This window comes from Bos mutus, chromosome 7 (assembly GCF_027580195.1).
Source record: "Bos mutus isolate GX-2022 chromosome 7, NWIPB_WYAK_1.1, whole genome shotgun sequence".
Classification (NCBI taxonomy): Eukaryota; Metazoa; Chordata; class Mammalia; order Artiodactyla; family Bovidae; genus Bos; species Bos mutus.
The window spans coordinates 90,399,196-90,426,401 of record NC_091623.1 but is presented as its reverse complement, the minus strand read 5'-3'; the positions used below and the strand labels follow the sequence as shown (position 1 = coordinate 90,426,401).

The 27,206-nt window shown below is 42.1% G+C and overlaps 1 protein-coding gene across 1 annotated transcript in view; it reads left to right on the top strand.

Moving 5' to 3' along the window:
• Positions 1 to 21,115, top strand: part of DNAJC18 (DnaJ heat shock protein family (Hsp40) member C18) — a 28,287-nt gene extending 7,172 nt beyond the window's left edge. The window contains exons 3-8 of the mRNA XM_005900178.2: positions 8,019 to 8,164; positions 11,008 to 11,193; positions 12,014 to 12,123; positions 13,128 to 13,237; positions 15,779 to 15,951; positions 20,896 to 21,115. Of these exons, the coding sequence (XP_005900240.1) occupies positions 8,019 to 8,164; positions 11,008 to 11,193; positions 12,014 to 12,123; positions 13,128 to 13,237; positions 15,779 to 15,951; positions 20,896 to 21,020 (850 nt within the window). The 3' untranslated portion in view covers positions 21,021 to 21,115. The remainder of the gene's footprint in view (positions 1 to 8,018; positions 8,165 to 11,007; positions 11,194 to 12,013; positions 12,124 to 13,127; positions 13,238 to 15,778; positions 15,952 to 20,895) is intronic.
• The last annotated feature ends 6,091 nt before the right edge of the window (positions 21,116 to 27,206 follow it).

The window sequence follows — 27,206 nt, the reverse complement described above, 5'->3', positions numbered from 1 at the left end:
GTGGAGCAAAATATTATGTTACGTAAAACTGAATATATATATATATATATATATATATATATATATATGTTCTTTTCAGATTCTTTTCTATTATAGATTATTATAGGATATTGAGTACAGTTCCTTGTGCTATATATATATATAGTATGACCTTATTGATTATTTTATATAAAGTAGTATGTATCTGTTAATCCCCAAGTCCTAACCTGTCCCCTTCCTTCCCACTCCCTCACCCCTGCTTTCCCCTCATTTCAGTTCAGTTCAGTTCAGTCGCTCAGTCGTGTCTGACTCTTTGCGACCTCATGGACTGCAGCACACCAGGCCTACCTGTCCATCACCAATTCCTGGAGTTTACCTAAACTCATGTCCATTAAGTCAGTGATGCCATCCAACCATCTCATCCTCTGTCATCCCCTTCTCCCTCCTTCAGTCTTTCCCAGCATCAGGATCTTTTCCAGTGAGTCAGTTCTTCACATCAGGCGGCCAAATTATTGGAGTTTCAGCTTCAATATCAGTCCTTCCAATGAACACTCAGGTCTGATCTCCTTTAGGATGGACTGGTTGGATCTCCTTGCAGTCCAAGAGACTCTCAAAAGTCTCCTCCAACACCACAGTTCAAAAGCATCAGTTCGTCAGCACTCGGCTTTCTTTACAGTCCAACTCTCACATCCATACATGACTACTGGAAAAACCATAGCCTTGACTAGACAGACCTTGATGATGCTGTGAAAGTGCTACACTCAATATGCCAGCAAATTTGGAAAACTCAGCAGTGGCCACAGGACTGGAAAAGGTCAGTTTTCATTCCTATCCCAAGAAAGGCAATGCCAGAGAGTGCTCAAACTACCGCACAATTACACTCATCTCACACGCTAGTAAAGTAATGCTCAAAATTCTCCAAGCCAGGCTTCAGCAATACATGAACCATGAACTTCCAGATGTTCAAGCTGGTTTTAGAAAAGTCAGAGGAACCAGAGATCAAATTGCCAACATCTGCTGGATCATGGAAAAAGCAAGAGAGTTTCAGAAAAACATCTATTTCTGCTTTATTGACTATGCCAAAGCCTTTGACTGTGTGGATCACAACAAACTGGAAAATTCTGAAAGAGATGGGAATAGCAACCACCTGACCTGCCTCTTGAGAAATCTGTATGCAGGTCAGGAAGCAACAGTTAGAACTGGACATGGAACAACAGGCTGGTTCCAAATAGGAAAAGGAGTACGTCACGGTTGTATATTGTCACCCTGCTTATTTCATTTACATGCAGAGTACATCATGAGAAACACTGGGCTGGATGAAGCACAAGCTGGAATCAAGATTGCCGGGAGAAATATCAATAACCTCAGATATGCAGATGACACCACCCTTATGGCAGAAAGTGAAGAGGAACTAAAGAGCCTCTTGATGCAAGTGAAAGAGGAGAGCGAAAAAGTTGGCTTAAAGCTCAACATTCAGAAAACGAAGATCATGGCATCTGGTCCCATCACTTCATGGCAAATAGATGGGGAAACAGTGACAACAGTGGCGGACTTTATTTTAGGGGACCCCAAAATCACTGCAGATGGTGACTGCAGCCATGAAACTAAAAGATGCTTACTTCTTGGAAGGAAAGTTATGGCCAACCTAGACAGCTTTCCCCTCTGGTAACCATAAATTTGTTTTCTGTGTCAGTGAGTGTATCTGTTTTGTAAATCAGCTGATTTGTGTCATCTTTTTATAGTCCACATACAAGTGATATTATATGATATTTGGCTTTGTCTGACTTACCTCACCTAGTATGATAATCTCTAGATCCGTCCTTGTTGCTACAAATGGCATTTCTTTGTTTTTTATGGCTGAGTAATATTCCACTATATATATATATATATACACCACATCTTTTGTATCCATTCATCTGGCTATTGTAAAGAGTGCTGCTGTGAACACTGGAGTGCATGTATGTTTTCAAATTAGAGTTTTCATCTTTTCCAGATGTATGTCCAGGACCATATGTTCTATTTTTAGCTTTTTTAAGGAACCACCATACTGTTCTCCATATAGCTGCACCAATTTATATTCCTCCCAAGAATGTAGGAGGGTTTCCTTTTTTCCATACCCATTCAAGCATTTGTTTGTAGACTTTTTGATCATCGCCATTCTGACCAATGTGAGGTGATATATACCTCATTGTAGTTTTGATTCACATTTCTCCAGTAATTAGCAATGTTGAGATCTTTTTGTGTGCCTGTTGGCCATCTGTAGAATGTGGTAGATTTTTAACAATAGCCAATATTTACATCATGTCAGATGCTATCAAGCATTTTAATGAACACTTAATTTAATTATAACAGCTCTGTGAAATACAGGTATAATTATTAGCCCATTTCAAAAGATAAAACAGAGTTAAGTCCACAGCAAAGTCAGATGCCAACCAAGGCATTTTGACTCCAGAGTTCATGCTGTAGTCATTCTCAAAGGTGTGGTTTGAGAATCCCAAGACCATTTTGGAAAGAGGTCTACAAGTTTTAAACTATCTTTGTGAACTTCCCTAGTGGTCCAGTGGTTAAGATTCTTTGCTTCCACTGCAGAGGGTGCAGGTTTGACCACTGATCAGCAAAGTTCCACATGCTGCTTGGTGCAGCTGTCCCCCACCCCCCAAAAAAACACACAATATCTTCATAATAATACAAACACATATTTGCCTTTTTCACGTGAGAGGCTATATAATATCCAATTATATCTTTTTCAGATCAGATCAGATCAGATCAGTCGCTCAGTCGTGTCCGACTCTTTGCGACCCCATGAATCGCAGCATGCTAGTCCTCCCTGTCCATCACCAACTCCCGGAGTTCACTCAGACTCACGTCCATCGAGTCAGAGATGCCATCCAGCCATCTCATCTTCTGTCGTCCGCTTCTCCTCTTGCCCCCAATCGCTCCCAGCATCAGAGTCTTTTCCAATGAGTCAACTCTTCACATGAGGTAGCCAAAGTACTGGAGTTTCAGCTTTAGCATCATTCCTTCCAAAGAAATCCCAGGGCTGATTTCCTTTAGAATGGACTGGTTGGATCTCCTTGCAGTCCAAAGGACTCTCAAGAGTCTTCTCCAACACCACAGTTCAAAAGCATCAATTCTTCAGCGCTCAGCCTTTTTCATAGTCCAACTCTCACATCCATACATGACCACAGGAAAACCATAGCCTTGACTAGATGAACCTTTGTTGGCAAAGTAACGTCTCTGCTTTTGAATATGCTATCTAGGTTGGTCATAACTTTCCTTCCAAGGAGTAAGCGTCTTTTAATTTCATGGCTGCAGTCACCCTCTGCAGTGATTTTGGAGCCCAGAAAAATAAAGTCTGACACTGTTTCCACTCTTTCTCCATCTATTTCCCATGAAGTGATGGGACCGGATGCCATGATCTTTGTTTTCTGAATGTTGAGCTTTAAGCCAACTTTTTCACTCTCCACTTTCACTTTCATCAATAGGCTTTTTAGTTCCTCTTCATTTCTGCCATAAGAGTGGTGTCATCTGCATATCTGAGGTTATTGATATTTCTCCCAGCAATCTTGATTCCAGCTTGTGTTTGTTCCAGTCCAGCGTTTCTCATGATGTATTCTGCATATAAGTTAAATAAACAGGGTGACAATATACAGCCTTCACATACTCCTTTTCCTATTTGGAACCAGTCTGTTGTTCCATGTCCAGTTCTAACTGTTGCTTCCTGACCTGCATACAGATTTCTCAAGAGGCAGATCAGGTGGTCTGGTATTCCCATCTCTTTCAGAGTTTTCCACAGTTTATTGTGATCCACACAGTCAAAGGCTTTGGCATAGTCAATAAAGCAGAAATAGATGTTTTTCTGGAACTCTCTTGCTTTTTCCATGATCTAGCGGATGTTGGCAATTTGATCTCTGGTTCCTCTGCCTTTTCTAAACCAGCTTGAACATCAGGAAGTTCACGGTTCACATATTGCTGAAGCCTGGCTTGGAGAATTTTGAGCATTACTTTACTAGCGTGTGAGATGAGTGCAATTGTGTGGTAGTTTGAGCATTCTTTGGCATTGCCTTTCTTTGGGATTGAAATGAAAACTGACCTTTTCCAGTCCTGTGGCCACTGCTAAGTTTTCCAAATTTGCTGGCATGTTGAGTGCAGCATTTTCACAGCATCATCTTTCAGGATTTGGAATAGCTCAACTGGAATTCTATCACCTCCACTAGCTTTGTTTGTAGTGATGCTTTCTAAGGCCCACTGGACTTCACATTCCAGGATGTCTGGCTCTAGGTCAGTGATCATACCATCGTGATTATCTGGGTCGTGAAGATCTTTTTTATACAGTTCTGTGTATTCTTGCCATCTCTTCTTAATATCTTCTGCTTCTGTTAGGGCCATACCATTTCTGTCCTTTATCGAGCCCATCTTTGCATGAAATGTTCCTTTGGTATCTCTAATTTTCTTGAAGAGATCTCTAGTCTTTCCCATTCTGTTGTTTTCCTCTATTTCTTTGCATTGATCGCTGAAGAAGGCTTTCTTATCTCTTCTTGCTATTCTTTAGAACTCTGCATTCAGATGTTTATATCTTTCCTTTTCTCCTTTGCTTTTCACTTCTCTTCTTTTCACAGCTATTTGTAAGGCCTCCCCAGACAGCCATTTTGCTTTTTTGTATTTCTTTTCCATGGGGATGGTCTTGATCCCTGTCTCCTGTACAATGTCACGAACCTCATTCCATAGCTCATCAGGCACTCTATCTATCAGATCTAGGCCCTTAAATCTATTTCTCACTTCCACTGTATAATCATAAGGGATTTGATTTAGGTCATACCTAAATGGTCTAGTGGTTTTCCCTACTTTTTTCAATTTAAGTCTGAATTTGGCAATAAGGAGTTTATGGTCTGAGCCACAGTCAGCTCCTGGTCTTGTTTTTGCTGACTGTATAGAGCTTCTCCATCTTTGGCTGCAAAGAATATAATCAATCTGATTTCGGTGTTGACCATCTGGTGATGTCCATGTATAGAGTCTTCTCTTGTGTTGTTGGAAGAGGGTGTTTGCTATGACCAGTGCATTTTCTTGGCAAAACTCTATTAGTCTTTGCCCTGCTTCATTCCGTATTCCAAGGCCAAATTTGCCTGTTACTCCAGGTGTTTCTTGACTTCCTACTTTTGCATTCCAGTCCCCTATAATGAAAAGGACATCTTTTTTGGGTGTTAGTTCTAAAAGGTCTTGTAGGTCTTCATAGAACCATTCAACTTCAGCTTCTTCAGCGTTACTGGTTGGGGCATAGACTTAGATTACTGTGATATTGAACGGTTTGCCTTGGAAACGAACAGAGCTCATTCTGTCGTTTTTGAGATTGCATCCAAGTACTGCATTTCGGACTCTTTTGTTGACCATGACGGCTACTTCTTCTGAGGGATTCCTGCCCACAGTAGTAGATATAATGGTCATCTGAGTTAAATTCACCCATTCCAGTCCATTTCAGTTCGCTGATTCCTAGAATGTCGACATTCACTCTTGCCATCTCTTGTTTGACCACTTCAAATTTGCCTTGATTCATGGACCTGACATTCCAGGTTCCTATGCAATATTGCTCTTTACAGCATCGGACCTTGCTTCTATCACCAGTCACATCCACAGCTGGGTATTCTTTTTGCTTTGGCTCCATCCCTTCATTCTTTCTGGAGTTATTTCTCCACTGATCTCCAGTAGCATATCGGGCATCTACTGACCTGGGGAGTGTCCTCTTTCAGTATCCTATCATTTTGCCTTTTCATACTGTTCATGGGGTTCTCAAGGCAAGAATACTGAAGTGGTTTGCCATTCCCTTCTCCAGTGGACCACATTCTGTCAGATCTCTCCACCATGACCTGCCTGTCTTGGGTGGCCCCACAGGGCATGGCTTAGTTTCATTGAGTTAGACAAGGCTGTGGTCCTAGTGTGATTAGATTGACTAGTTTTCTTTGAGTATGGTTTCAGTGTGTCTGCCCTCTGATGCCCTCTTGCAACACCTACCGTCTTACTTGGGTTTCTCTTACCTTGGGCGTGGGGCATCTCTTCACGGCTGCTCCAGCAAAGTGCAGCCAATGCTCCTTACCTTGGACGAGGGGTATCTCCTCACTGCTGCTCAAGAGTATAAAAGACTTTTTATATCAAAAAGGTCAGAACTGCTGCTCTGGTGGTATAAACTATTAACCCTGTACTTCTCATCTCTGTAAGTTACTGGTCAATCCCCAAGATAAATTGTTGTTTGAAAAAAGGATGTAGAAGGGTGATTGTAATATGCTTACATTTAGGTATTAATAAGAAAAAAAGTTAAAAAATGGGGCTGTTTTTATACATGTGCTGTCTCTGTACATGGGAATGAGAAAACTTTTTTTTTTTTTTGGCTGTGCATCTTGTAGGATCTCAGTTCCCTGGCCAGGGATTGAACCTGGGTTATGGCAGTGAAAGCTCAGAATCCTAACTACTAGGCCACCAAGGAAATCCCCACAGAAAACTTCTAACTGTGGTTATTCTTAGCATAGGAGATTGGGGAACAGAAAATGGGGAAGCAGGAAGTTGTTTCACTGTATATAGTTTAGTATTTTGGATATTTTTCTTCTACCATCAGTTCAGTTCAGTTGCTCAGTCATGTCCAACTCTTTGCAACCCCATGGACTGCAGCATGCCAGGCTTCCCTGTCTATCACCAACTCCCAGAGCTTGCTCAAACTCATGTCCATTGAGTCAGTGATGCCATCCAACCATCTCATCCTCTGTCTTCCCCTTCTCCTTATGCCTTCAATCTTTCCCAGCATCTGGGTCTTTTCCAATGAGTCTGTTCTTCACATCAGGTGGCCAAATTATTGGAGTTTCAGCTTCAGCATCAGTCCTTCCAATGAATATTCAGGACTGATTTCCTTTTGGATTGACTGGTTTGATCTCCTTGCAGTCCAAGGGACTCTCAAGAGTCTTCTCCAACACCAGTTCAAAAGCATCAATTCTTCGGCACTCAGCTTTCTTTATAGTCCAACTCTCACATCCATATATGACTCTTTGAAAAACCATAGCTTTGACTAGACAGACCTTTGTTGGCAAAGTAATGTCTCTGCTTTTTAAAAAAATTTTTTATTGAAGGATAGTTGCTTTACAGAATTTTGTTGTTTCTGCTTTTTAATATGCTGTCTAGGTTGGTCATAGCTTTTCTTCCAAGGAGCAAACATCTTTTAATTTCATGGCTGCAGTCACCATCTGCAGTGAATTTGGAGCCCAAAAAAATAAAGTCTCACTGTTTCCATTGTTTCCCCATCTATTTGCCATGAAGTGATGGGACCGGATCCCATGATCTTAGTTTTCTGAATGTTGAGTTTTAAGCCAACTTTTTCCCTCTCCTCTTTCACTTTCATCAATAGGCTCTTTAGTTCTTCTTCGCTTTCTGCCCTAAGGGTTATTGATATTTCTCCGGGCAAACTTGATTCCAGCTTGTGCTTCATCCAGCCTGGCATTTTGTATGATGCACTCTGCATATAAGTTAAATAAACAGGGTGACAATATACAACCTTGACGTACTCTTTTCCCAATTTGGAACCAGTCTGTTGTTCCATATCTGGTTCTAACTGTTCCTTCTTGACCTGCATACAGATTTCTCAGGAGGTAGGTAAGGTGCCTTTATAACTTTTTAAAACAAAGTTTAAAAAGATAGCCATAAAAAAGAGGTACATTTTAAAAAATGGTTAGGGTATTTCTTCTGCCTTTGCTGTCCTGTGGTTCAACTTTGAGGACCTTAGATTGGGCCTTAATATAAGGATTAGTATACTTGTTCTACCCACTTACAGGGATATAGAAAGAATAACATATTAGATGTAAAAATACTTTGAAAGGAATTAAGCTGTCACTGGGAGGAGGACATTGTTAGTGAATTGAATGATTCATTAATGTGTTCACCAGTTTTCTCTCTTTCTGCTTTGGGTCTCACAGATTGGATATTGATTTACTATTTAGCAGTTAATTGTACAAAAGGGACCTTTGTAGACATACTAAAAAAATGTTTCTGATTTGTGTTTTTAGGATCAAGAAATGCAGAAATTACTATGAAATTCTGGGAGTTTCACGAGATGCTAGTGATGAAGAGCTTAAGAAAGCTTACCGAAAACTTGCCCTGAAATTTCATCCTGACAAGAACTGTGCTCCTGGAGCAACAGATGCTTTCAAAGGTCTGATCCTAAACTAATGCTTAATTATGCCCTCCTTGTGGTGTTTGGTCACAGCAAGTTGTTTCCAGCCTCTCTCGTAATTGTTTTCTAAGGCTACAAGCAGGGTCTTGTTTTTTCCTGCCACACCTCTTAGGTAGTGATTATTAGCATAGCTCTCTCCTTAATTTCTTACTTTAATTTCTTTTGGGAAAAAAAATTGGTTTCTCTGTAATATCTTACAGAACCTTTTATTCTTTGATTCAGCAAATATTTATTGAAGATCTATGTGTCCGGTGCCAGGGTAAGTAAAACTGATATGATTCCTCTTGTGGAACTTAAAGGTTGGTAGCCACTTGCAGGCAGGACCTAGATAGCGTTTCAAAGCTTCTTTGACCATGAAACTCTTTGTTCATGAAACCTGCATTATAAACATGTGGTTAGTATAAAAAGGCTTTATAAGACTTTGTAGAGAGCAAAAACATAGTTATAGATCAAAGCTTTTTCCATTGATTTCTGTGATACTTTCAGAAACATATTCTCAAAAAATATTTTGCATCCAATACATAAATAAAAATTTCACTTAAGAGCTTCACCCTGAGGAATGTCATTGATTCAGGAAAGGATTATCAGTAGATGCTAAAACCATTGGGTAATAGGTTGTTGTTGAATAGAATATTCACATAATGTCAAAGTATTATCCCACAGAATACTTACTGATTTTGTTGTTATTTAGTTGCTCAATCATGCCTGACTCTTTTGTGACCCCATGGACTGTTGCCCACCAGGCTCCTCTGTCTGTGGGATTTCCCAGGCAAGAATACTGGAGTGTGTTGCCATTTCCTTCTCTAAGGGATCTTCCCAACCCAAGGATTGAACCCCAGTCTGCTACATTGGCAGGTAGATTCTTTACCACTGAGCCACTTGGGAAGCCCAGATTGCACAGGGAAAATTTTCTAAGTAATGGAGATAGCTAGCTGTTACTACTTTAAGCAAGTGATCTAATTTATCATCACCATTACTAGAACAATTTAACATTACATGTTGTAATACTATGTGGTATTCTTGCCAGAATGTTTGACCTGAATCTAATAAAGAGGAAACAATCAAAATATGGAACATTCTACAAAGAACACTGAACTACTCTTCAAAAAATTCAATAAAAGAAAAGCAAAAAAGGTGGGGAGACTGTTCCAGATGAAAAGAAACTAAAGAGATGTGAAACCAAGGACAGTACATTAACCCTGAATGGATTTACTGGGTGATAATGAGTTGGTGTTAATTTTCTTAACTGTGATATTATATTTTGATCATGTAGGAGAGTATCTTTCTTCTTCAGAGATGTATGCTAAAATATTTAGGAGTGAAGTGTCAGAATATCTTCAGCCTACTTCCAAGTGATTTAGCAAGAAAAAATGAATACATATTATATATATATGCATGTATGTGTAGAGCATTGAGAAAAGCAAAGTGGTAAAATGCTAACATTGATGAATAAGGTTAAAGGTGTTTATTGTACTATTTTTTTCAACTTTTCTGGAGATTGGAATTTTTCAAAAGGAAAAGTAGGGGCTTCTCTGGTGGTCTAGTGGCTAAGACTCGGTGCTTGCAATGCAGGGAATCCAGGTTCGATCCCTGGTCAGGGAACTGGATCCCACGTGCTGCAACTGAAAGATTATAGATCCCTAATGCCCCAACTAAGATGCGGCACAGCCAAATAAATAAATGTTTGTAAAAAAGAAAAAAGTAAAAAAAACGATAGATCTGAGACATTTTTTTAAAGTCAGCATTTACCTTAGAGGACAAGCTACCTTTGTTGATGTGCCTTTGTGAATCTCATTCTCCCCACAGTTTCTATAAGGAAACAGATAAACCACATTCTCCTCATACCTTCATGTAGGGTACGTCACAGACTGATGCCATTTCTCTAAGAAATCTGCCAGATTTCAAGGGATGTGAATGTTTAAACAACTCTGTTTAGGTTTTTCTGGTTTTTTTTTTTTCTGCTTAACTGTTCTATTGCTATAAATACTTAATACAGTTCCCTGACTAGAAGACTCACAAGGAAATGCTCTTTCTGACTATGTTTCTGATAGTGTTGACTGAATTAAAGGTAGGCAGGTGGGAATGACTTAAAAGATTTTTTTTTTTAAGATTTCTTTGGTGATTCTTTGATTGGTGGTACTGACTGTATGTTTAAATGAAATTGGACAAAGTTTGCACATTTGTGCACAGGGAGAAGTGATGGTATGCTTATGTAGTCTATTCAGACTTTGATCCCTCACTGAGGCACTGGACATTTTTTTTGTTTTTTTAAGCCACAATGACTGGCTTGTGGGATCTTAGTTCCCCAACCAGGGAATAAACCTGGACCCTCGGTAGTGGAAGCACAGGTTCTAACCACTGGACGACCAGGGAATTCCCTGGAGATACATTTCCTAATTTCTAAAGACTATGTTTAAAAGTAAGCTGAAATAAGACTGATGACTGAGGACTTTGCTTTTAACCAAGTAGGAGGATTTTTATTTATTATTTTATTCAGGAGACTGTATGTGACTTCATGTTAGAATACCATTGCTTATGTATAAACTGTTTCTGACCATAAACTATTGCTCTCAAGTGAAATAACACATTTTTGATGAAGGAGCACAGTACTTCTAAGTTTATCTTGACTCCAGTGTTTAAGGCTTATCAAACTAGATCTTGGGAAGATTTCAAGGGCAAGCACTTCGGTGAACTTTCCAGGCCCAAGCACCTCTCCTTGGGTCACTGTGAAGTTGTCCAGCACCAACTCTTCACTGCTACTACTGTGATTACCCTCAGCCGTAACAGACTGTGTACTCTGGTGCTTTTTGTTTTTGTTGCAGCAATAGGAAATGCCTTTGCAGTCCTGAGCAATCCTGACAAGAGACTCCGCTATGATGAATATGGAGATGAACAGGTGACTTTCACTGCCCCTCGAGCCAGACCTTATAATTATTACAGGGACTTTGAAACCGACATCACTCCAGAAGAGCTGTTCAATGTCTTCTTTGGAGGACATTTTCCTACAGGTTAGTATCCCAACTTTTTTCATTTAAGAAGTCTTAGGAACTTCCCTGATGGTCCAGTGGTTAAGACTCTGCACGTCTACTGCAGGGGGCTCAGGTTTGATCCCGGTTCGGAGAGCTAAGATCCCATATGCCATGTGGTGTGGCCAAAAACAGTCATATATATTTTCAGGATCTGAATAGAGGGGCCGTGGTATGGTGGAAACAAGACTGTGGAATCAGATAAGCTGAGGTTGAAGTCGTCTCCAGCCTCCAACTATGCATGATTTTTACTTAGTCCGTCTGATCTTGTTTCCTCACCAAAAAATGAGGCTGATAATACCAACCGATATTTTTTAAGTGTTTTATAAATTAGAAGCAAAATTCCTATATTATAATTATTGTAAACTAGCACTTATATAAAGGTAAAGGTTAGAAAAATACCCCCAGAGAATTGGAAGTTGGGTTAATTAAATGCCTTGGAAGTAGATTGAATTTTGTGGAGTTGCAATTACAGATACTAGTGACATAATCTGATATTGGGCAAGAAGGCAGATAAGAGCATGTCAGACAGGATTCATGGCCCAAGTGCTGTTTCTTTCTCTGCCTCTCGGGTTGCTCTCACTCGCTAGTTACAAAGGACTGTTTAAATAAGGGTGAGAGAGCTAAGCATGTCCCATTTTCAGCTGGTTCACTTGATATACCTACTGTTTTATTTTTCTATTGGGTAATATGGGACAATACCCTACCCTCAAAGAACCTAGTTGGAAGCACGGACCTTGGAAAAGGCAAGGAAGAGGTGTGTGCCATATTTGCGTGCTAAGTATTTTTCTTTCTTTTCCAGGAAATATTCATATGTTTTCAAATGTGACAGATGACACCCACTATTACCGCCGGCGGCACCGACATGAGAGAATGCAGACACGGAAGGAAGAGGAAGAAGATAAGCCTCAGGTACCTGGGGAGGATAGGACAATAGCGGCCCATAAACGCTCATACTGAAACTAACCCTTATGGAGTAAGATCAGGTTTTTGAAGTTCAGCTTGAGATATGTGCTAAAGCGTGCTTTAGGAAAGCAGAAGCATGGTAAGAAGAGCTGGATAACTGGCCCAAATAGGCCAGAATGGTACCCCCTCCCCCACCCATTCTTTGGGGACTATCCCGGGAAATCTGTTCCCCTATGGGGCTGTCTTGAAAAAGATTTTCTTGACTGCAGAGAATAGGGACCCCCTTTATAATATTCAGTACTAAAGGGGGTTTAAATTAAGAGATCGAGGGAGTCTCATGAAGCTCAAGGGCAGGAGGCACGCTGGGCCTTGTGACAGATGGGAGCCAGGAACTGGGGTGCTGTCAGGCATCACGCAGCTGTGCTCTCTGTGACTCTTGGGGCTAGACTGTCTCCAGTTTTCCTGACTCTCTACATCTGCTTTGTTCTGTCTAAGCAGCCTGGCTTTTCTACTTCCCCTTGCAAGTGTCCAGTCTACAGTGCCTCTGAGTGTGTGTCCTTACAAGTGACTGCCTAGCAGTGAATGGTGATGAATCTCAATCCCAGATTCTTAGGAAGAATGTGATCATCCCTGCTATGGTTAGATGTCTGCTAGATGTCCCCCAGTCTGCTCAGCTGAGGCCAAGGCAACAGAACTGCATGATAACATGACCTTGTGAGGGTACAGGCTGGGCAGACTAGCACACAGGTGTCTGCTTCATTGGTCTTAGAAAAGGAGGCTGCAGGATTACTGAGTGTCAGTCCAGGTTGTGGGTGGGCCCCCTTCAGCCTTTTCAGCAGACAGAATGGAGCTGTTTGGTACTTCTCAGCAGAAAATACAACCTTCTCAGAAAAACTATGGGCAATGTGCAATGCATTAGTAATGCATATTTTCTTTGGGAAAACTGTCCTATTTTCAGTAAGCTTTATATTGATGAAGAGTACTTACACCAAATATTTTTTCTTTTTCAGACTACATATTCTGCATTTATTCAGTTACTTCCAGTTCTGGTGATTGTGATCATATCTGTGATTACTCAGCTGCTAGCTGCTAATCCCCCATATAGTCTGTTCTATAAATCGTAAGTCAAATACTTAAAATCTTTCTTAACAACAAGCTGGTACATTTCTAACATTTCACGTCACCTTTTGTTGTGGAAAACACTGGTTTTGTGTTTAAAGGAGCAGCTGGATAGTAATAATGCAGAGACTCAAAATTACTTCAGGCAGTTTTCCATGTATTCAGGACCTGGATTGTTTTGTTCTATAGCGACATCATCTGGTCAACTGCGGAACAGCAACAGATGGTTTCTGAGGGATTAACAGACTAACTCCAGGTTCAGATTAAATCTTTAACATTCCATGTTAGAGTTAGAAAGGACCGTAATGAGCTTGTGAAAGTATCGCTGCACCCCTGTGAATCTGAGAACATAGTAACTAAGATCTAGTGATTATGCCCAATTTAAGAAACTGCAAGATTAGGACTTTTATTCATAAGGCTGTGCAGTCAAACCATAGTATCTCATTTCTTTGCTTTTGCTAAAAATATAGAAATCATTATAAAGTTTGTATTGCATGAAAAATATGAGCTCTGGTAGGAATTTTTAAATTTCTTCAATTAAGTATTTCAGTTAAATCAGTTCTCAAAGTTTGATCCCTAGACCAAGCATTAAGTGGCAACATGTTAGAAGTGCAAACTCTTAGGCCTTACTCTGTATCTATTGAATCAGAAACTCTAGAGGTGAGAACCAGCAATATGAGTTTTAACAAGCCTTCCAGATAATTCTGGTCCATGCAAAATTTGAGAATCACTGGTTTTTTTTTAATTAATAATGGGAAATGAGCCATTATTCACAATTAGAGTTTAGCAGACAAAAAACTTTCAAATGTGGACTCTGTCGTGGAACAGTACCTAAGAGGAAGAGCTCTTGGTGATCACTATAGCCTTAAGGCTATCATTCTAGATCAATATCTTCATTTTACAGAGAGGAAAGCTGAGACTCAGAGAGAGGTTATTGCTATCAGGTCATGCTGGCGTGAGTCCCTCTGATTTCCTGACTTCCCATATTTCTCCATATGCTACTGCCACCTCCTTTCTTGTCAGGCCAGTGAGGTAGGCAGGAACCTGCCCTCAGCTTTCCAGAAACAGGCAAGAGCAATCGGGGCCTGAGCTCTTAGACATCCAGCAAGATCCATGAGTTAAGAGATCAAAGGAAAAGCTAGGAAAAGGTCAAATATAACTCCTTTAAGATAGACTTTGTTCAATCTGAACAAAGTCAGCTTGGATTTGCACAGTACCATCACATTGTTTTAACTGGAATTTGAGCTCCCTTCTATACTTTCTTATGGTTAGACTTTAGTTAACCCACGACCTGTTAAAGTTTCTGAACATCAGAGACTTTTGGATATCACTAAGAGTTCGCCTGGAGGTATAATTGAAATCTATTGTCTCAGTTTTTTGCAGTTCTCATCTAACAGCTATGTGTGAAGTACTTTTTATCATGTCCTAAAAATTGCTACTAAGTTGGTATAAGCTGTCTCGTTATTTGTGAATAGTTTACTGTAGCAATCATTTCATTCAACCAACATTTACCAGTAGCCACTCTGTGCCAGCTGCCATGCCAGGTCCTACAGAATATATAAATTGCTTTTTAAATTTTCAGCATTCTACTTTTAACAGAGAAAACAGTCCAAGAGAGGTGAATCCAGGTAGCTGCACCTTCATGTTCATAGCAACAATGTTTATGGTAGCCACGACGTGGAGAAAGCCTACACACACACACGCACACGTATATACACACACAGGAATATTATTCAGCCCTAAAAAATGAAAATTCTAGCATTTCTGACTACACTGAGGGACTCTGAAGGCATTATGCTAAATGAAGTAAGTCAGAGAAAGACAAATACTGTATAATCTCACTTATATGTGGAATCTAAAAAAAAACAACTCAGAAAAGGAGATCAAATTTCTGGTTACCAAAGGTGGAAGAGAGAGGGAGGGGAATTGAAGGAAGATGGTCAAAGGTGCAAACTAATAGTTGTAAGATAAATGTTAGTAAATACGGTGTATGTCACATACAATACAGTGTTATAGTAGTTAACACTGCTGTATGATAGGAAATGATAGAAAAGTTAAAGAGACTAAGTAGTAAGAGTTCTCATCACAAGGAAAATTTTTTCCTTTATTCTTGTCTGGTTTTTTTTTTTTTTTGGTCTTCTTTATTTTGTTTTTATTGTATCTATATGAGAAGACAGATGTTAGCGGATTACCTATTAGACATGTTAGACATTGTGGTAATCATTTCACAATATATGTAAACCCATCATGATGTATGTCTTAAATTTAAAGAGAGAAAGAGGGAGAAAGAAGAGAGGGAGATGACTCATTTAAGAGAATAAAGTAAATATGCTGAGACTGAATCCACTTGAACATGCTCATAGAGTAGCGACAATGACAACATTGCACTTACTGCTTTGCTTGGGAAATAATAAATGTTGATGTGTTAGAAATGGTATTTGCATCTATGAAGAGGTGAGTGTGATGATGATATCAGCGAGGCCAGTGCTAAGAGTGATATTTCCAAATATAACAAGCACACCTGAGCCTCTCCTTGTTTTAGGACCTTGGGCCACACCATTTCTAGAGAAACCCAGAACCTACAGGTGCCTTACTTCGTGGATAAAAACTTTGACAAGGCCTACAGAGGTGCATCTCTGCGTGACCTGGAGAAGACGATAGAGAAGGATTACATTGATTACATCCAGACCAGTTGTTGGAAGGAGAAACAACAAAGTAAGATGCTTAAAAGGGGCTTTAGCTGGTGCCACCCTGAGGTATCCCCAGCGTAGCGATCTCTCCTCTCTTTCTGAGCTACTCATGTTTATGTGAACACGGACAGGACAGAGCCCCATTCAGGATATTAGAAATATTGTGATAAAAAGGGAGGCTTATGACAGGATACGTGTGGCCAGGGCTTGAAATCTTCAGGGACTTAGGCAGGACTAGTTGCCTGTCTGTCTGTCTCTGAGTTGCTACATCTGTCTGCCTATCTGCCTTCTGTCCTTTCTTTGCCAACTGTTTTCGTACGTTTTTTCAAGCTCTCCTTGACAGCCTTGATTTGCCCTAGTTTATTTTGGTTGCCACCCTCTTATTCGTTCCCCCAACTTCCCCAACCCCACCAGTCATTGGCCCCTTTCTACGTCACAAGGTTCCTCTTTAAGTAGCTCGCTGCTTTGGTCCATGGTTTCTTAATTCCACATTTCCCAGAGGGAAATCTGCTCCAGCCTAACCAAAGTTTGATAGGTTGTTGTTATTGAGTCTGGTGCCCCTTCTCTTCCCCTCCAATCAGCTGTGGCCACACAGAACAAAAGTGACTCTCTTACTGGAACAGGCCTTCCACACCGTTTCCCTGTCTGGAGACAGCGAGGGTGACAGTATTGGCTTACGATTTGGCTTACGACTGCAGTGAGCATTCATGGGGAGTGCTGTAACAAGGCAGCCCTGCCTCAGCCAACAGGCTCCCTTTCTTCCCACTTGAATTCCCCCCTGCCCACACACACACACACACACACACACACACACACACACACACACAGAGGCATTAGTAATTGTATCTTATAAAACTTGGCTTTGGTTAATTTTTAAAAAGCAAACTAACTCATTTTAAAAAACTTATCACCGGGTATTATTAAACATCTAACAGTGTCTGATAAATTTAGATCCTCAGTCACAGTGCTACTAAGCGCTTGCTGAGCCATCTGCATCCCAACCCCACCCCAAGTTAATCTCTCCTTCCTCTGTGTGTTTAAAGCCCTTCACTCATCCTACTGAAGTACCACCCTCACAGTGTTCCTGTCCTCTAGGTATATGACAGTCTCCCTGCTGGACTCTGGGCTCTCTGAGGTCAAGAACCATGTCTTACTAATTTTGTGTCCCAAGCCCTTGGCAGTCTTTGCTTCAGAACAGATGCTCAACAAATGTCTTTTGAAGAGTGGATTCTCGGGACTGGAAAAAGTGAAACTGCTGAGGGATCACTGAGCAGGGCTAGTGTCCTAACCCTGGCCCTGAGGGACCTTGTGTCCACTGTCTACTCCTGTAGGGTGGAGCCCACTTGACCTCTCAGTGCCTTAGGAGCATGGTGGGCATTGACTTGGATGTAAGGGGGAATTCAGCAGGAAGAGGCGATTGCTTTTTTTATTGAAAAAACAAAAAACAAGGGGTCTGGAAGTAACCCTACCCCACTGTCAAACTAGGTTTTTCTAGTTTCAAAAACCAGGAAATAATTTTAGAGCAAGATAGAGGCCTTAGACTTAAAGGCATTATAATTGATCACCTGATCCAAATCAGGTGAGGGTCAGTGTATGTCCTAAGAATCTCCATTGTTTTAGGCCATGAGAGGGTCTTGAATTTGTTGCTTTATGCAATAAATTGGTGAAAATATATATTTCTTAAACCCTACCCCGCCACACACACACACACCAGCTAGAACTATGCAAAGAGCTCATGGTTAGGATTTCCTGGTGGCTCAGATGGTAAAGACTCTACCTGCAATTCAGGAGACCCAGTTTCGATCCCTGGGTCAGGAAGAATTCCCTGGAGAAGGAAATGGCAACCCACTCCAGTATTCTTGCCAGGAGAATCCCATGGACAGAGGAGCCCGGCAGGCTACGTTCCATGGGGTCACAAAGAATCGGACACAACTCAGCGACTAACACCTTCATGGAAAGGATTACACCTAAGGTGGCTTCTAGCCTTGTGTCCCCATCCTCGTGAGGCCTGCTTCCAGGGCTTTGGCACCTTCCAGGTATAATCAAGTGGGTGAGCATGACATGTGTACCCACAAGTTCCAAACCGGGGGTTATCAGCACACACCCCTTAAAAATCTATTTCTGGCATTTAAGGATGGTGGCTGTCCGGAGCCGCCACACAACCCAAGTGCCATTTGAGAACAGGCAGCATCTGCCCTCCGGATCCAGCAGCAAGTGCAGCCAACATGGTTAAATTTAGCACATGGATGGAGGTTGTAAAAATAAACCTGCTTGAGAACAAAGTTCAGTCTTAGCAAAATACCGAATGGAAACTGCTTTTAGCAAAGGTTAGCCATTGTCTTTTAACATCTTTTGTTAATTTCTGTGCTCTGCTCTTCCTTAGAATGTTCATCAGAGTGAATTTCTATGAGTACTCCTTTACTGTAAACACTGGTGCCCTGTCTACCCCTTCACAGCTGCATCTAGATAATAAAGCCAACGCTAGGGGAGGTGGCCATGGCCCTGGGCTGGGACAGACTAAAATAAAAGGCAGGACTGCCTCCTGACCTGGCTGAGTGGGACTGAGACCCCAGCCCTGCCTGGCAGAGGAGAACTGTCCAAGCTCTGGAGCAGGATAGCAGAGAGGGCAGAAGCTTAGGCTTTGAAATGGGTATAAAATGAACTTCCTCCCAAGGAGGTTGTATGGATTATAGAAGATGACATGAGTATAACACTTAGCATAGAGTCTAGCATATAGTAAGTGCCCTGATCCTAACAGAATCCAGACCTCGCTTGGCCTTGCTCAACTAGATGTAGCTCTGTCTCACAGGGCTGGATCATGAGGGTGGTTGGGATCTGTCAGGACTCCCATCTGGGCTTTTGGGCAGAGCATTTTGGGAGAGGAGGCTCTGGGACTTGCTTCTCTTGGCAATTTGCCCAAGTCAGTTTACTCTAAAGGCTCAGTGCTCTGCTCATCTATTACACTGGCATTTGGAGCAGGGGAAACATTATGCAGAGAAGAAAACAGTGTTCCTTGGATTCTGCCCCTGCCAAAGATTTTGTTTTTCCTTAGAAGGTACTGAATATTAACAGAATTTGTCAAAAGTAACATATTCATTGAGTTGAGCTTTTGTTCATTGAAGTACAAAAGGATTCAGTGGCTATCTGGAGAGAAGTTTCTCCAACCATGATCATGGGGGTGTGGGGCATTGTTCCTTGAAACACTGTTCTTCTGCAGGGTCATTGCTCTGGAGCAGGGTTCTAAACCTTTGGAGCATGTTTTGAGAAAGCATTCATATATGTGCACGTATGTTTTCTTTCATCAGCTTATTACAGTGGTTGTCAGTGTAGAAAATAGAAAGAATCACTAGCCGTTAATGTTTTCTGGAATGAGATTTCAGGCAGTGAGACATCTGGATAAGGTCAGTAACAAAAAACCCTAAGGAAATCATTTCAAGGAAAAGCTGAGCCACAGAATCTGCTCTACATACTGGTGCAGCTGTGACTCCAGAGGATCACAGAGCCCTCTTGAACAGGTTTCCCACATGCCGAAGCAGCCAGACAAATGGAGTCAGTGCCCAGCTCTGGGTGGAACAAGGCAGCAAGGACTCTCATTTGGGTGCGGCCCATGATCCTCCACAAAGCTGCATCACCCACGAGAATGCCCATGCCAAGGCAAGCTCTGGCTGGCACGCAATGCAGGCCCCACACCATGAGGTGAAAGCACATTGTTCTGGAGCCTAGGAGACTTGCTGCTTGCCAAGCAACTGCTGGGCCAGGGCCTGGGCTCTGAGCCCCTATTGAAGAGGGTGGGTTTTCATGCATCCCCACCCCTCGCCCTAAAGTCCTGCACTTAATCTGCACTTTGGGCCTTACTTGGTGTAAACAGAATCATTGTGAGCAGAAATGCCAGTATTTTGTGTCGATAGAGACTTATTCAGAAACCAATGCCCATTGTTTCCCATGGCTAAGTATTAAGTCCTGTTTCCAGTCAGTTTGCTGATTAATCAGACAGGTGCCTCGTGTTCACCAAGAAAAACAAAATCTGTCAGCAAGATGATTAAGAATGAATAGGCATATTTAAGAATGATTAAAATAGCATTTTCACAAGTATGGGCCTTTAAACACTGAGTAGCTACCTGCTGTTGAAGCTACACAGGCCCTCCAAGCATGCCTTCCTGTTAATACACAACATGTCTCTGGAGGTTCTCTTCAGGCATTCCTTCCTCAGAGTGTCTCTGAAACTACACAAAAGAATGAAAAAGAGAGGTAGCCAAACCGCTGCTGAGTCTGGGAGGACAGCAGAGATTATATTCTGGTTAAAAATAGAATGACCTTCTCCACTATGAGGAGAAAATGAAATACATTTTGTCAAGGAGATAGAGGTCACCAGATCCAGATGATTTCACTTTTAAAAGAATCCAGCTGCCTTTGCCCTTTGAGTTAGGGGCCCCCCATGTGGTGAGGGCATGAAGGATGCAGCCAGCAGCCTGGGCACCTAGAGCAGGCAGGCCCCCAGAGGAGGGCTCTGTGTCCATCAGCGCGTGTGAGTTATGCTCCAGCAACTCGGGAATGGTGAAGCAGCTGCTTTTGTTTCAGATGACAGGAACAGGCGATCGGACTCCATTCTATCCCAACTGCCACGTGAATACCATTCGTAGGAAAGCCTTGACACAGAGTCTCCTCTTACTGCACACGTGCAGGTTCCCTAAGTCTTGTGCCAAATGTTCTATTGATAAGAACTAAGTCTGGTGCTTTTGTAATGGAGCACAGATACTGTCGGACTCCAGGATCACAGGTGTCCCTTAATCCTCAGCACCTGGTGTGGTATAGCTTCCTGATACATGTTTCTCGAGTAAATGAATTTTTTTCTTAAACTTAATTGAAAGAAAAAGCATTAAAGTAAAAGGAGCTTTGCTTCCAGAAGTATTGAAGTGAAACAAAGGAGCTCAACTCTCTTGATGAATTGGTTACCTCTTTTATCTTTCAGAGTCGGAGTTGACCAATTTGGCAGGATTATACAGAGATGAACGACTGAAACAGAAAGCAGAATCTCTGAAACTTGAAAACTGTGAAAAACTTTCCAAACTTATTGGCCTACGCAGAGGTGGCTGAGAGGCTGATAGTCCTACGCAGGCTCGGGGTTTTGCTACATGTTACTGTTTATGTTCCTAATTCCATTTTATAATACAAAATTAGGAAATGATGAACATTTCACAATTTGCTAACTTTGTTTGGTGGGCAGAGTTGGAGGCGCTTCAGCATGGAGCCAGACTTGTCATCACAGAATCCTTCCTGGGGGTTGGCTTCAGGAACAAGGGGCAGGTCATCTAAATTCACGGCCAAGCATTAGATCCAGCCCCCTGAGCCGTACCTACCTGCCTCTAGGAATGTAGTTCAGGGCATCCCAGAGCAGATTCATATTTTCTTCCTTCTTCAGTGAAATCTCAATATCCAGTCATTCCTAGGCTTAGCCAAAGCAGCTTAATATTGGTTGTTTACAATGTGCCATGAGAAATTATACCTCTCCTGTTGTTAGAGTCATCTCCCCACCAGATGAAGTTGTTGTAACAACTCAGCTTTCCATTTTCAAAGGGGAATACAGAGAAACGCAAACTGTTGTCCACAGTTTTCCATTTGCCTAATCTCTGTTTAGTTACTGGCATTAGCAAACTACCTGATTTCAGTTTCTTTTACTTTCTTAACCCTCTCTCTTACAAAGGGCCCAGAAATTAAGAGTTACTGAGTAAACAGTTCAGTGGACACACAGAAACAGGGGCCAGGGGTGAAGGTAAAAAGCAAGTCTGAGTCTCAGCTGTTCAGTGCAGTTTCCCTAGTCCATTATAGAACACAGAGAATGTTCTTTGTCATTTTTCCTTGCAGCATCACACTTGAGCTGAGTCCCTATACCCCATAGAGGTACAGTGGTCAGATCTAAGAGGAGGCATTCCCACCTAGCCAGGCTGCTCAGACCTAGAGATAGATAGGAAAGACCCTTAGTCTGTGGCTCTGGGGCCTGGTGGGATCTGGTGTTGGCCCAGCAGTCACTTTGTTTAACCCAGTGACCTGTGGTTGTGATAGGAGATGCTTTTTTCATGTAGTCAATGTCTGTTAAGTGCCTGGTATGGATAAGACCATCAGCCCAAAGAGGCTACGTGGTTGACCTGGGTCACACAACTGGTTGTGGCAGAGCTAGATGGTAGGCTGATTATCAAGTACAGAGTGAGTGAACATCCCCCTTGCTCAGGTGATTCTAGCCATATTAGTAAAAGCAGAAGCTTTCCCAAGGATGCCCCTCCTGCACCACCTCCCAGCCTGGAACCTGGTATCCTATCTATGGCAGTCCTGCATCCACTCAGCACACCTCACTACACCACTTACCATACCAAACAAAAAGAGGCAACTCTTCCCACTGGTGACAAGGAAGAGGGAAGCCATCGCATGGACTGTGTGGTTCTGGGACTTTCTGTGGAGGTGAGCTACAGGATTGAGCTGCCCAGATTCTATCATGAATCTGAACCTAGAAGGATCAGTAGGTGACTGTAGTCAACACTCCATGTGTTTTCAGGATGGAAGAAAAGTTCCTGTTGCAAGGAGAGTCTACATTAAAACTCATTTCCAAAGTAGAGTTTCTCCTTTCAGTGGCAGAGCCATGATTTAAGCAGACGTATTTAGTATGGTTCACCTGGGAGCATCCCACAGGGTCAGGAGATGAGTGCAGAGGTAAAGAGTGGGGCTTTCGTGGCTGGTAGGGGACACCTGCTCAGTTCCAGGGAGGGAGAGCAGCTCCAGAGATGGCCAAATTTTTGTCACCCAACTAGGTCTATCTTCTGGGTTTGGGGGGACTTCCTTGTTCCCCTTGGAGTGAATGAAGGGATTTACATGGTAAAATGTGCCTGTGAGCCAGATGGGCTGTAGAAGGTTGTTTTCCTATACATACAAAAATCAAAGCTCTACTCTCCCCAACCCCAAACTCTGCTAGAAAATGGACCATAATTAAACTGACTTGACAGGTTAAAAGTCCCTGCTCTAGGTGCCCATGAATAGTGTAGTCACACATTTTATGGATTTCATGGCAGAGATGAGTTATCTGTGATGATACTAAATAGAGGCAATACTAACTCACTTCATTAGATGTCAGGTCTATTGTCTGTTTTTATAGCACTGATGGTACCGTTTTATTTATTACCTAATAGACGACAACACTCACATCACATTCCTCAAGGGGATAGTATGTGCTTTGGATTGGAGGATAGTTTAATCTATTTGGTACTGTCCAGAATATTGTTAAACTATAATTTCCTGGGTTGCATTTTTAGATGGGTTGTTTGCATGGTGGTAAAATAAGTGTTTTCCTCTTGCCTACATCATTTGGAAGGTTTTATCATATATAAACTTTCTAGTTATGGCTTATTCTTGCTGTCAGAACTTGGCATGCAGCTCTCGACTATTTTTGTGAGCATGAATGCAGACTGGCGACGGGGCTAAGAAGTAGGGCTTGAGGCTCAAGCAGAAACCGAAGCTCTCAAAAGAATGGAAGTGCCTTCTGCAGCACATGATCAGCAGTGAGGAGGGTGGGATAAAAACCCTTCTCATTACAAAGGGCAGCACAATTTGAAGGCATCTGTGTCCCCAGGTTAGTAACCCTGGGGTTCATCTGCTCAAACTAGAACGCTTCTGAACTTCCTTGATCAGCGCCAGGCCTCACAGTTTGGGAAAAGTGACCAGTAAGAAAACACCATTGCTGTTCTTTCTGTTGGAAACTGTTAGAAATTATGCTGAACTCCAAACCCCACGTGGAATCCAGCAGCCTGGCCAAGCTATGTGTTATTCTCATTTATGTCCTCACACTCAGGACTGGCTTTATGAGGAGACACTGTTGGGATTCCAGAGCTTTCTTTTATGAATTGGCCACACATGTGAGTTCACTGTCTGCATGCACTGTTCCTCACAGGAGCTAGCGCTTAATTAGTATTTATTTTTTATTCCTTTAAGGTGTAAGCTTAGTGTCCTAATATATTTTTGGAAAGGACCAACTTACTATACATCTTATTTTTTGAGCCTGCATTGTTGATACCTTGTACAGTGACCACCGAGAAACTATATACCTATGTGTTAGATATGATTACATGATTTGCATCACATTGAGTATTTGTAATTAAAGATGTGAATGTTCTGTGACCAGAACCAGGTTTGACACAGATGGAATCAGCTTATGATGGAGTGAGAATCCTGAAAAATCTGGTCACCTGATCCACAGCATCTGGACTGAGTATATTTTAACAGAGAAAGAAATTAAATGATTTTATATTAAAAGAATGGCTTTATAGTTTTCCTTTGTTCTTTTACCTTTGCCCATGGCACTCTTAGGTCCTACATATTGCCTGACTCCTTGGAGCCACTTAGGACTAGACTAGACCAGAGCTCTTGACCTCTGCTCCAGTGTTCCCTCATACATCAATGGAATTATTGGTGTTTAGAACAATAGATAGCATCGGTGACACCACCAATTCAATATTTGTTTTCCATCGGATATCAGCAGCTGCAGCTTATTACAACCAACAGATACATCAAATCCACTTAGCATCTGAACATCAGGTGTTATCCCAGTTCCTTGCTGGTTTTGTTCCTCATGGTCCTGTTAGGTTAGTCATGGCTTAGAAATACAGGACATTGTTAATATAATCGTAATACCTTTCATGTGAAGAAAGATTAAGATTACTCAATTCAGCAAAGATGGAGAACTTACTATGTGCCAGGTGAGCTGAGCTTTTGGGATGGAGATCAGGAAACAGTGAAAGCCAGCACCACTGCTCCTGGAGCTCTCATCTAACAGGGAGGCCAATTAGACAATAGTTCCCAGTGGGATGAATGTCAAAGGGGGGACCAAAGGAATCTATAACAATGGGACTTAATCCAGGATGAAGGATCAATGAAAACAATTCTGAGGGAAAAGAGACTTGAAATGTAATCATCCTTCTTACAGAGTGCAGTGATTAAAAATGGGGATGGAAGCAACACCATTGAAATGCTCCCATTTCCATGAATAGCACCACCATCCATCCAAGAAAAAAGTCAGAAACCCAGAAGACTCTGTGTGGTAGACTTTTAAATTTGGTATCCTCCAATGGATCACGCCTAATATTCATGACCTTGTGTAGTCCCCTTTCTGACCTGGGCTGGCCTTGATCTTTAACCAATAGAATGTGGCAAAACCAGCAGCTTCCATTTAGGTCCTACCACCCTGAGACCACTAAGCTAACTGCGTGGAGAAGCCATCCAGAGGAGAACCAAACAACTGAGCTGGCAGCAAGAACTGAACCCAGACACGTATCATCTGAGCCAAACTGGTTATGCCACCCCTGCTGATGATCACAGCAGAAATGAGCTGCATACCAAGCCCAGTTCAAACTGCAGAATCTTGAGCAAGTAATACACTAGGTACTGTTTTAAGCCATTACATTTTGTGGTAGTCTGCAGCAGTAGAACAGAGAAGGCGATGGCACCCCACTCCAGTACTCTTGCCTGGAAAATCCTATGGACGGAGGAGCCTGGTGGGCTGCAGTCCATGGGATCACTAAGAGTCGGACACGACTGAGCAACTTCACTTTCACTTTTCACTTTCCTGCATTGGAGAAGGAAATGGTAACCCACTCCAGTGTTCTTGCCTGGAGAATCCCAGGGATGGGGGAGCCTGGTGGGCTGCCATCTATGGGGTCGCACAGAGTCGGACACGACTGAAGCAACTTAGCAGCAGCAGCAGCAGTAAAAAACCAAACACCTCGGCTCCCTTTCCCCATATCCCTTCCATTGTTAAGTCCTATCAGTTTTACCTCCAGGACACCCCAAATCCATCTACTCTGTCTCCTCTGATACCATCTGACTCCCAAACTACCATCCACCTTGACAGAAACCACTGCAGTAGTTGCCTAAGTATAAGTAGTCTCTGTGCATCCACTCAGGGTCCCCTCCAATCTGTACACCTTGCTGCAACCAGAGACATAGTTTCAAAGCATAAATTACAGCATAACACCCTCTTGCTTAAAATATTTCAGTAGCTTTCTTTTGCTCTCATAATAAGAATCAGTAAAGTCTTCTGCATGGCCTAATGCTTAACAAGCCTCTACCAAGTTTCTGGCCTCTATCCTAGCATGATGTCCTGTATATTGTTTTCTTTTCTGCCATACTAACCTTTTAGTTACTACACTCTGCCAACCTTCTTCCCCAAGGGACATTGTATTCACATTTCCCTCTTTCTGGTACCCTTTCCCACTTCCCTGCCCCTGCCCACCTTTGTTAAGTGCTTCCTGGTTACCTTAATAGGTTTCATTCAGCTCAAACATCTTTTCCTTACAGCCTTTCCTGACACCCAGGCTGGGCTAAATCTCCTTTTAAATTACTCTTATTCCTCTTTTTCTTGCTTGAATAATGACTTAAATTGGGATTTATTTGGGTGTTTATTTGATTATTATCTGTCTCCCCCATTAGACTAAGTTCCAGTCTGGTTTTATCTGAACTGAACCTTGGAAGGAAATGACATGACACCTGTCAGGACTTCCTCTGGAAGTGCAGCTCAAATTCTCTGAAACTACTCCCATCAAAAGGTAGGAGGTGTCCCTTCTGCTTGAATCTGTACTCTGTGGTTTCTTGAACCAATAGAGTTGGGCAGAAGTGACACTAACCCAGTTTTTAGGCCCAGAGCTTAAGAAAAACGCATCTCTCATTTTGTCATTTTGAGGGTTTATTGGCCGCAGACTCAGCTTGCAGGATCTTAGTTCCCTGACTAGGGATCGAACCCAGGTCACCAGCAGTGGACGCGCAGGGTCCTAACTAACTACTGGACCACCAGAATGTTTTGTCACTTTGGATGCAGTCACATGCTATAAGAGAGCCCAAACAGCCCGTGGAGAGGCACCAAGAACCCTGGTCCTCATAGAGCAGAAATAAGATTTCACCATTGAACTTTGCCCAAGCTGAAGATTTCTGAGCAAAATGACTTTTTTTGAAGCTATTAATTTTGGGTGGTTCGTTAATAGAGCAATAGATAACCAGAACATCAACCACGATGACAGCCCTGTGAAGAAAGGCAGTCCTTCCTGGAGCAGGATCACAAAGCTATCTGTGATGTCATGTTATCCTGAGCCTTGCTGAGCCCCAGCTGGCGAGGAACCTGTAGTGTCTGTTGTCACAGAGTGGGAGTCTTGGCAGTCCCTGGACAGAGGGACCATCCCAGATCAAGTCCGTGCTAGTATGCCGTGGGCCTGGATCCAGGGTTCTCTCTTGCTCACAACTTCCCACCCC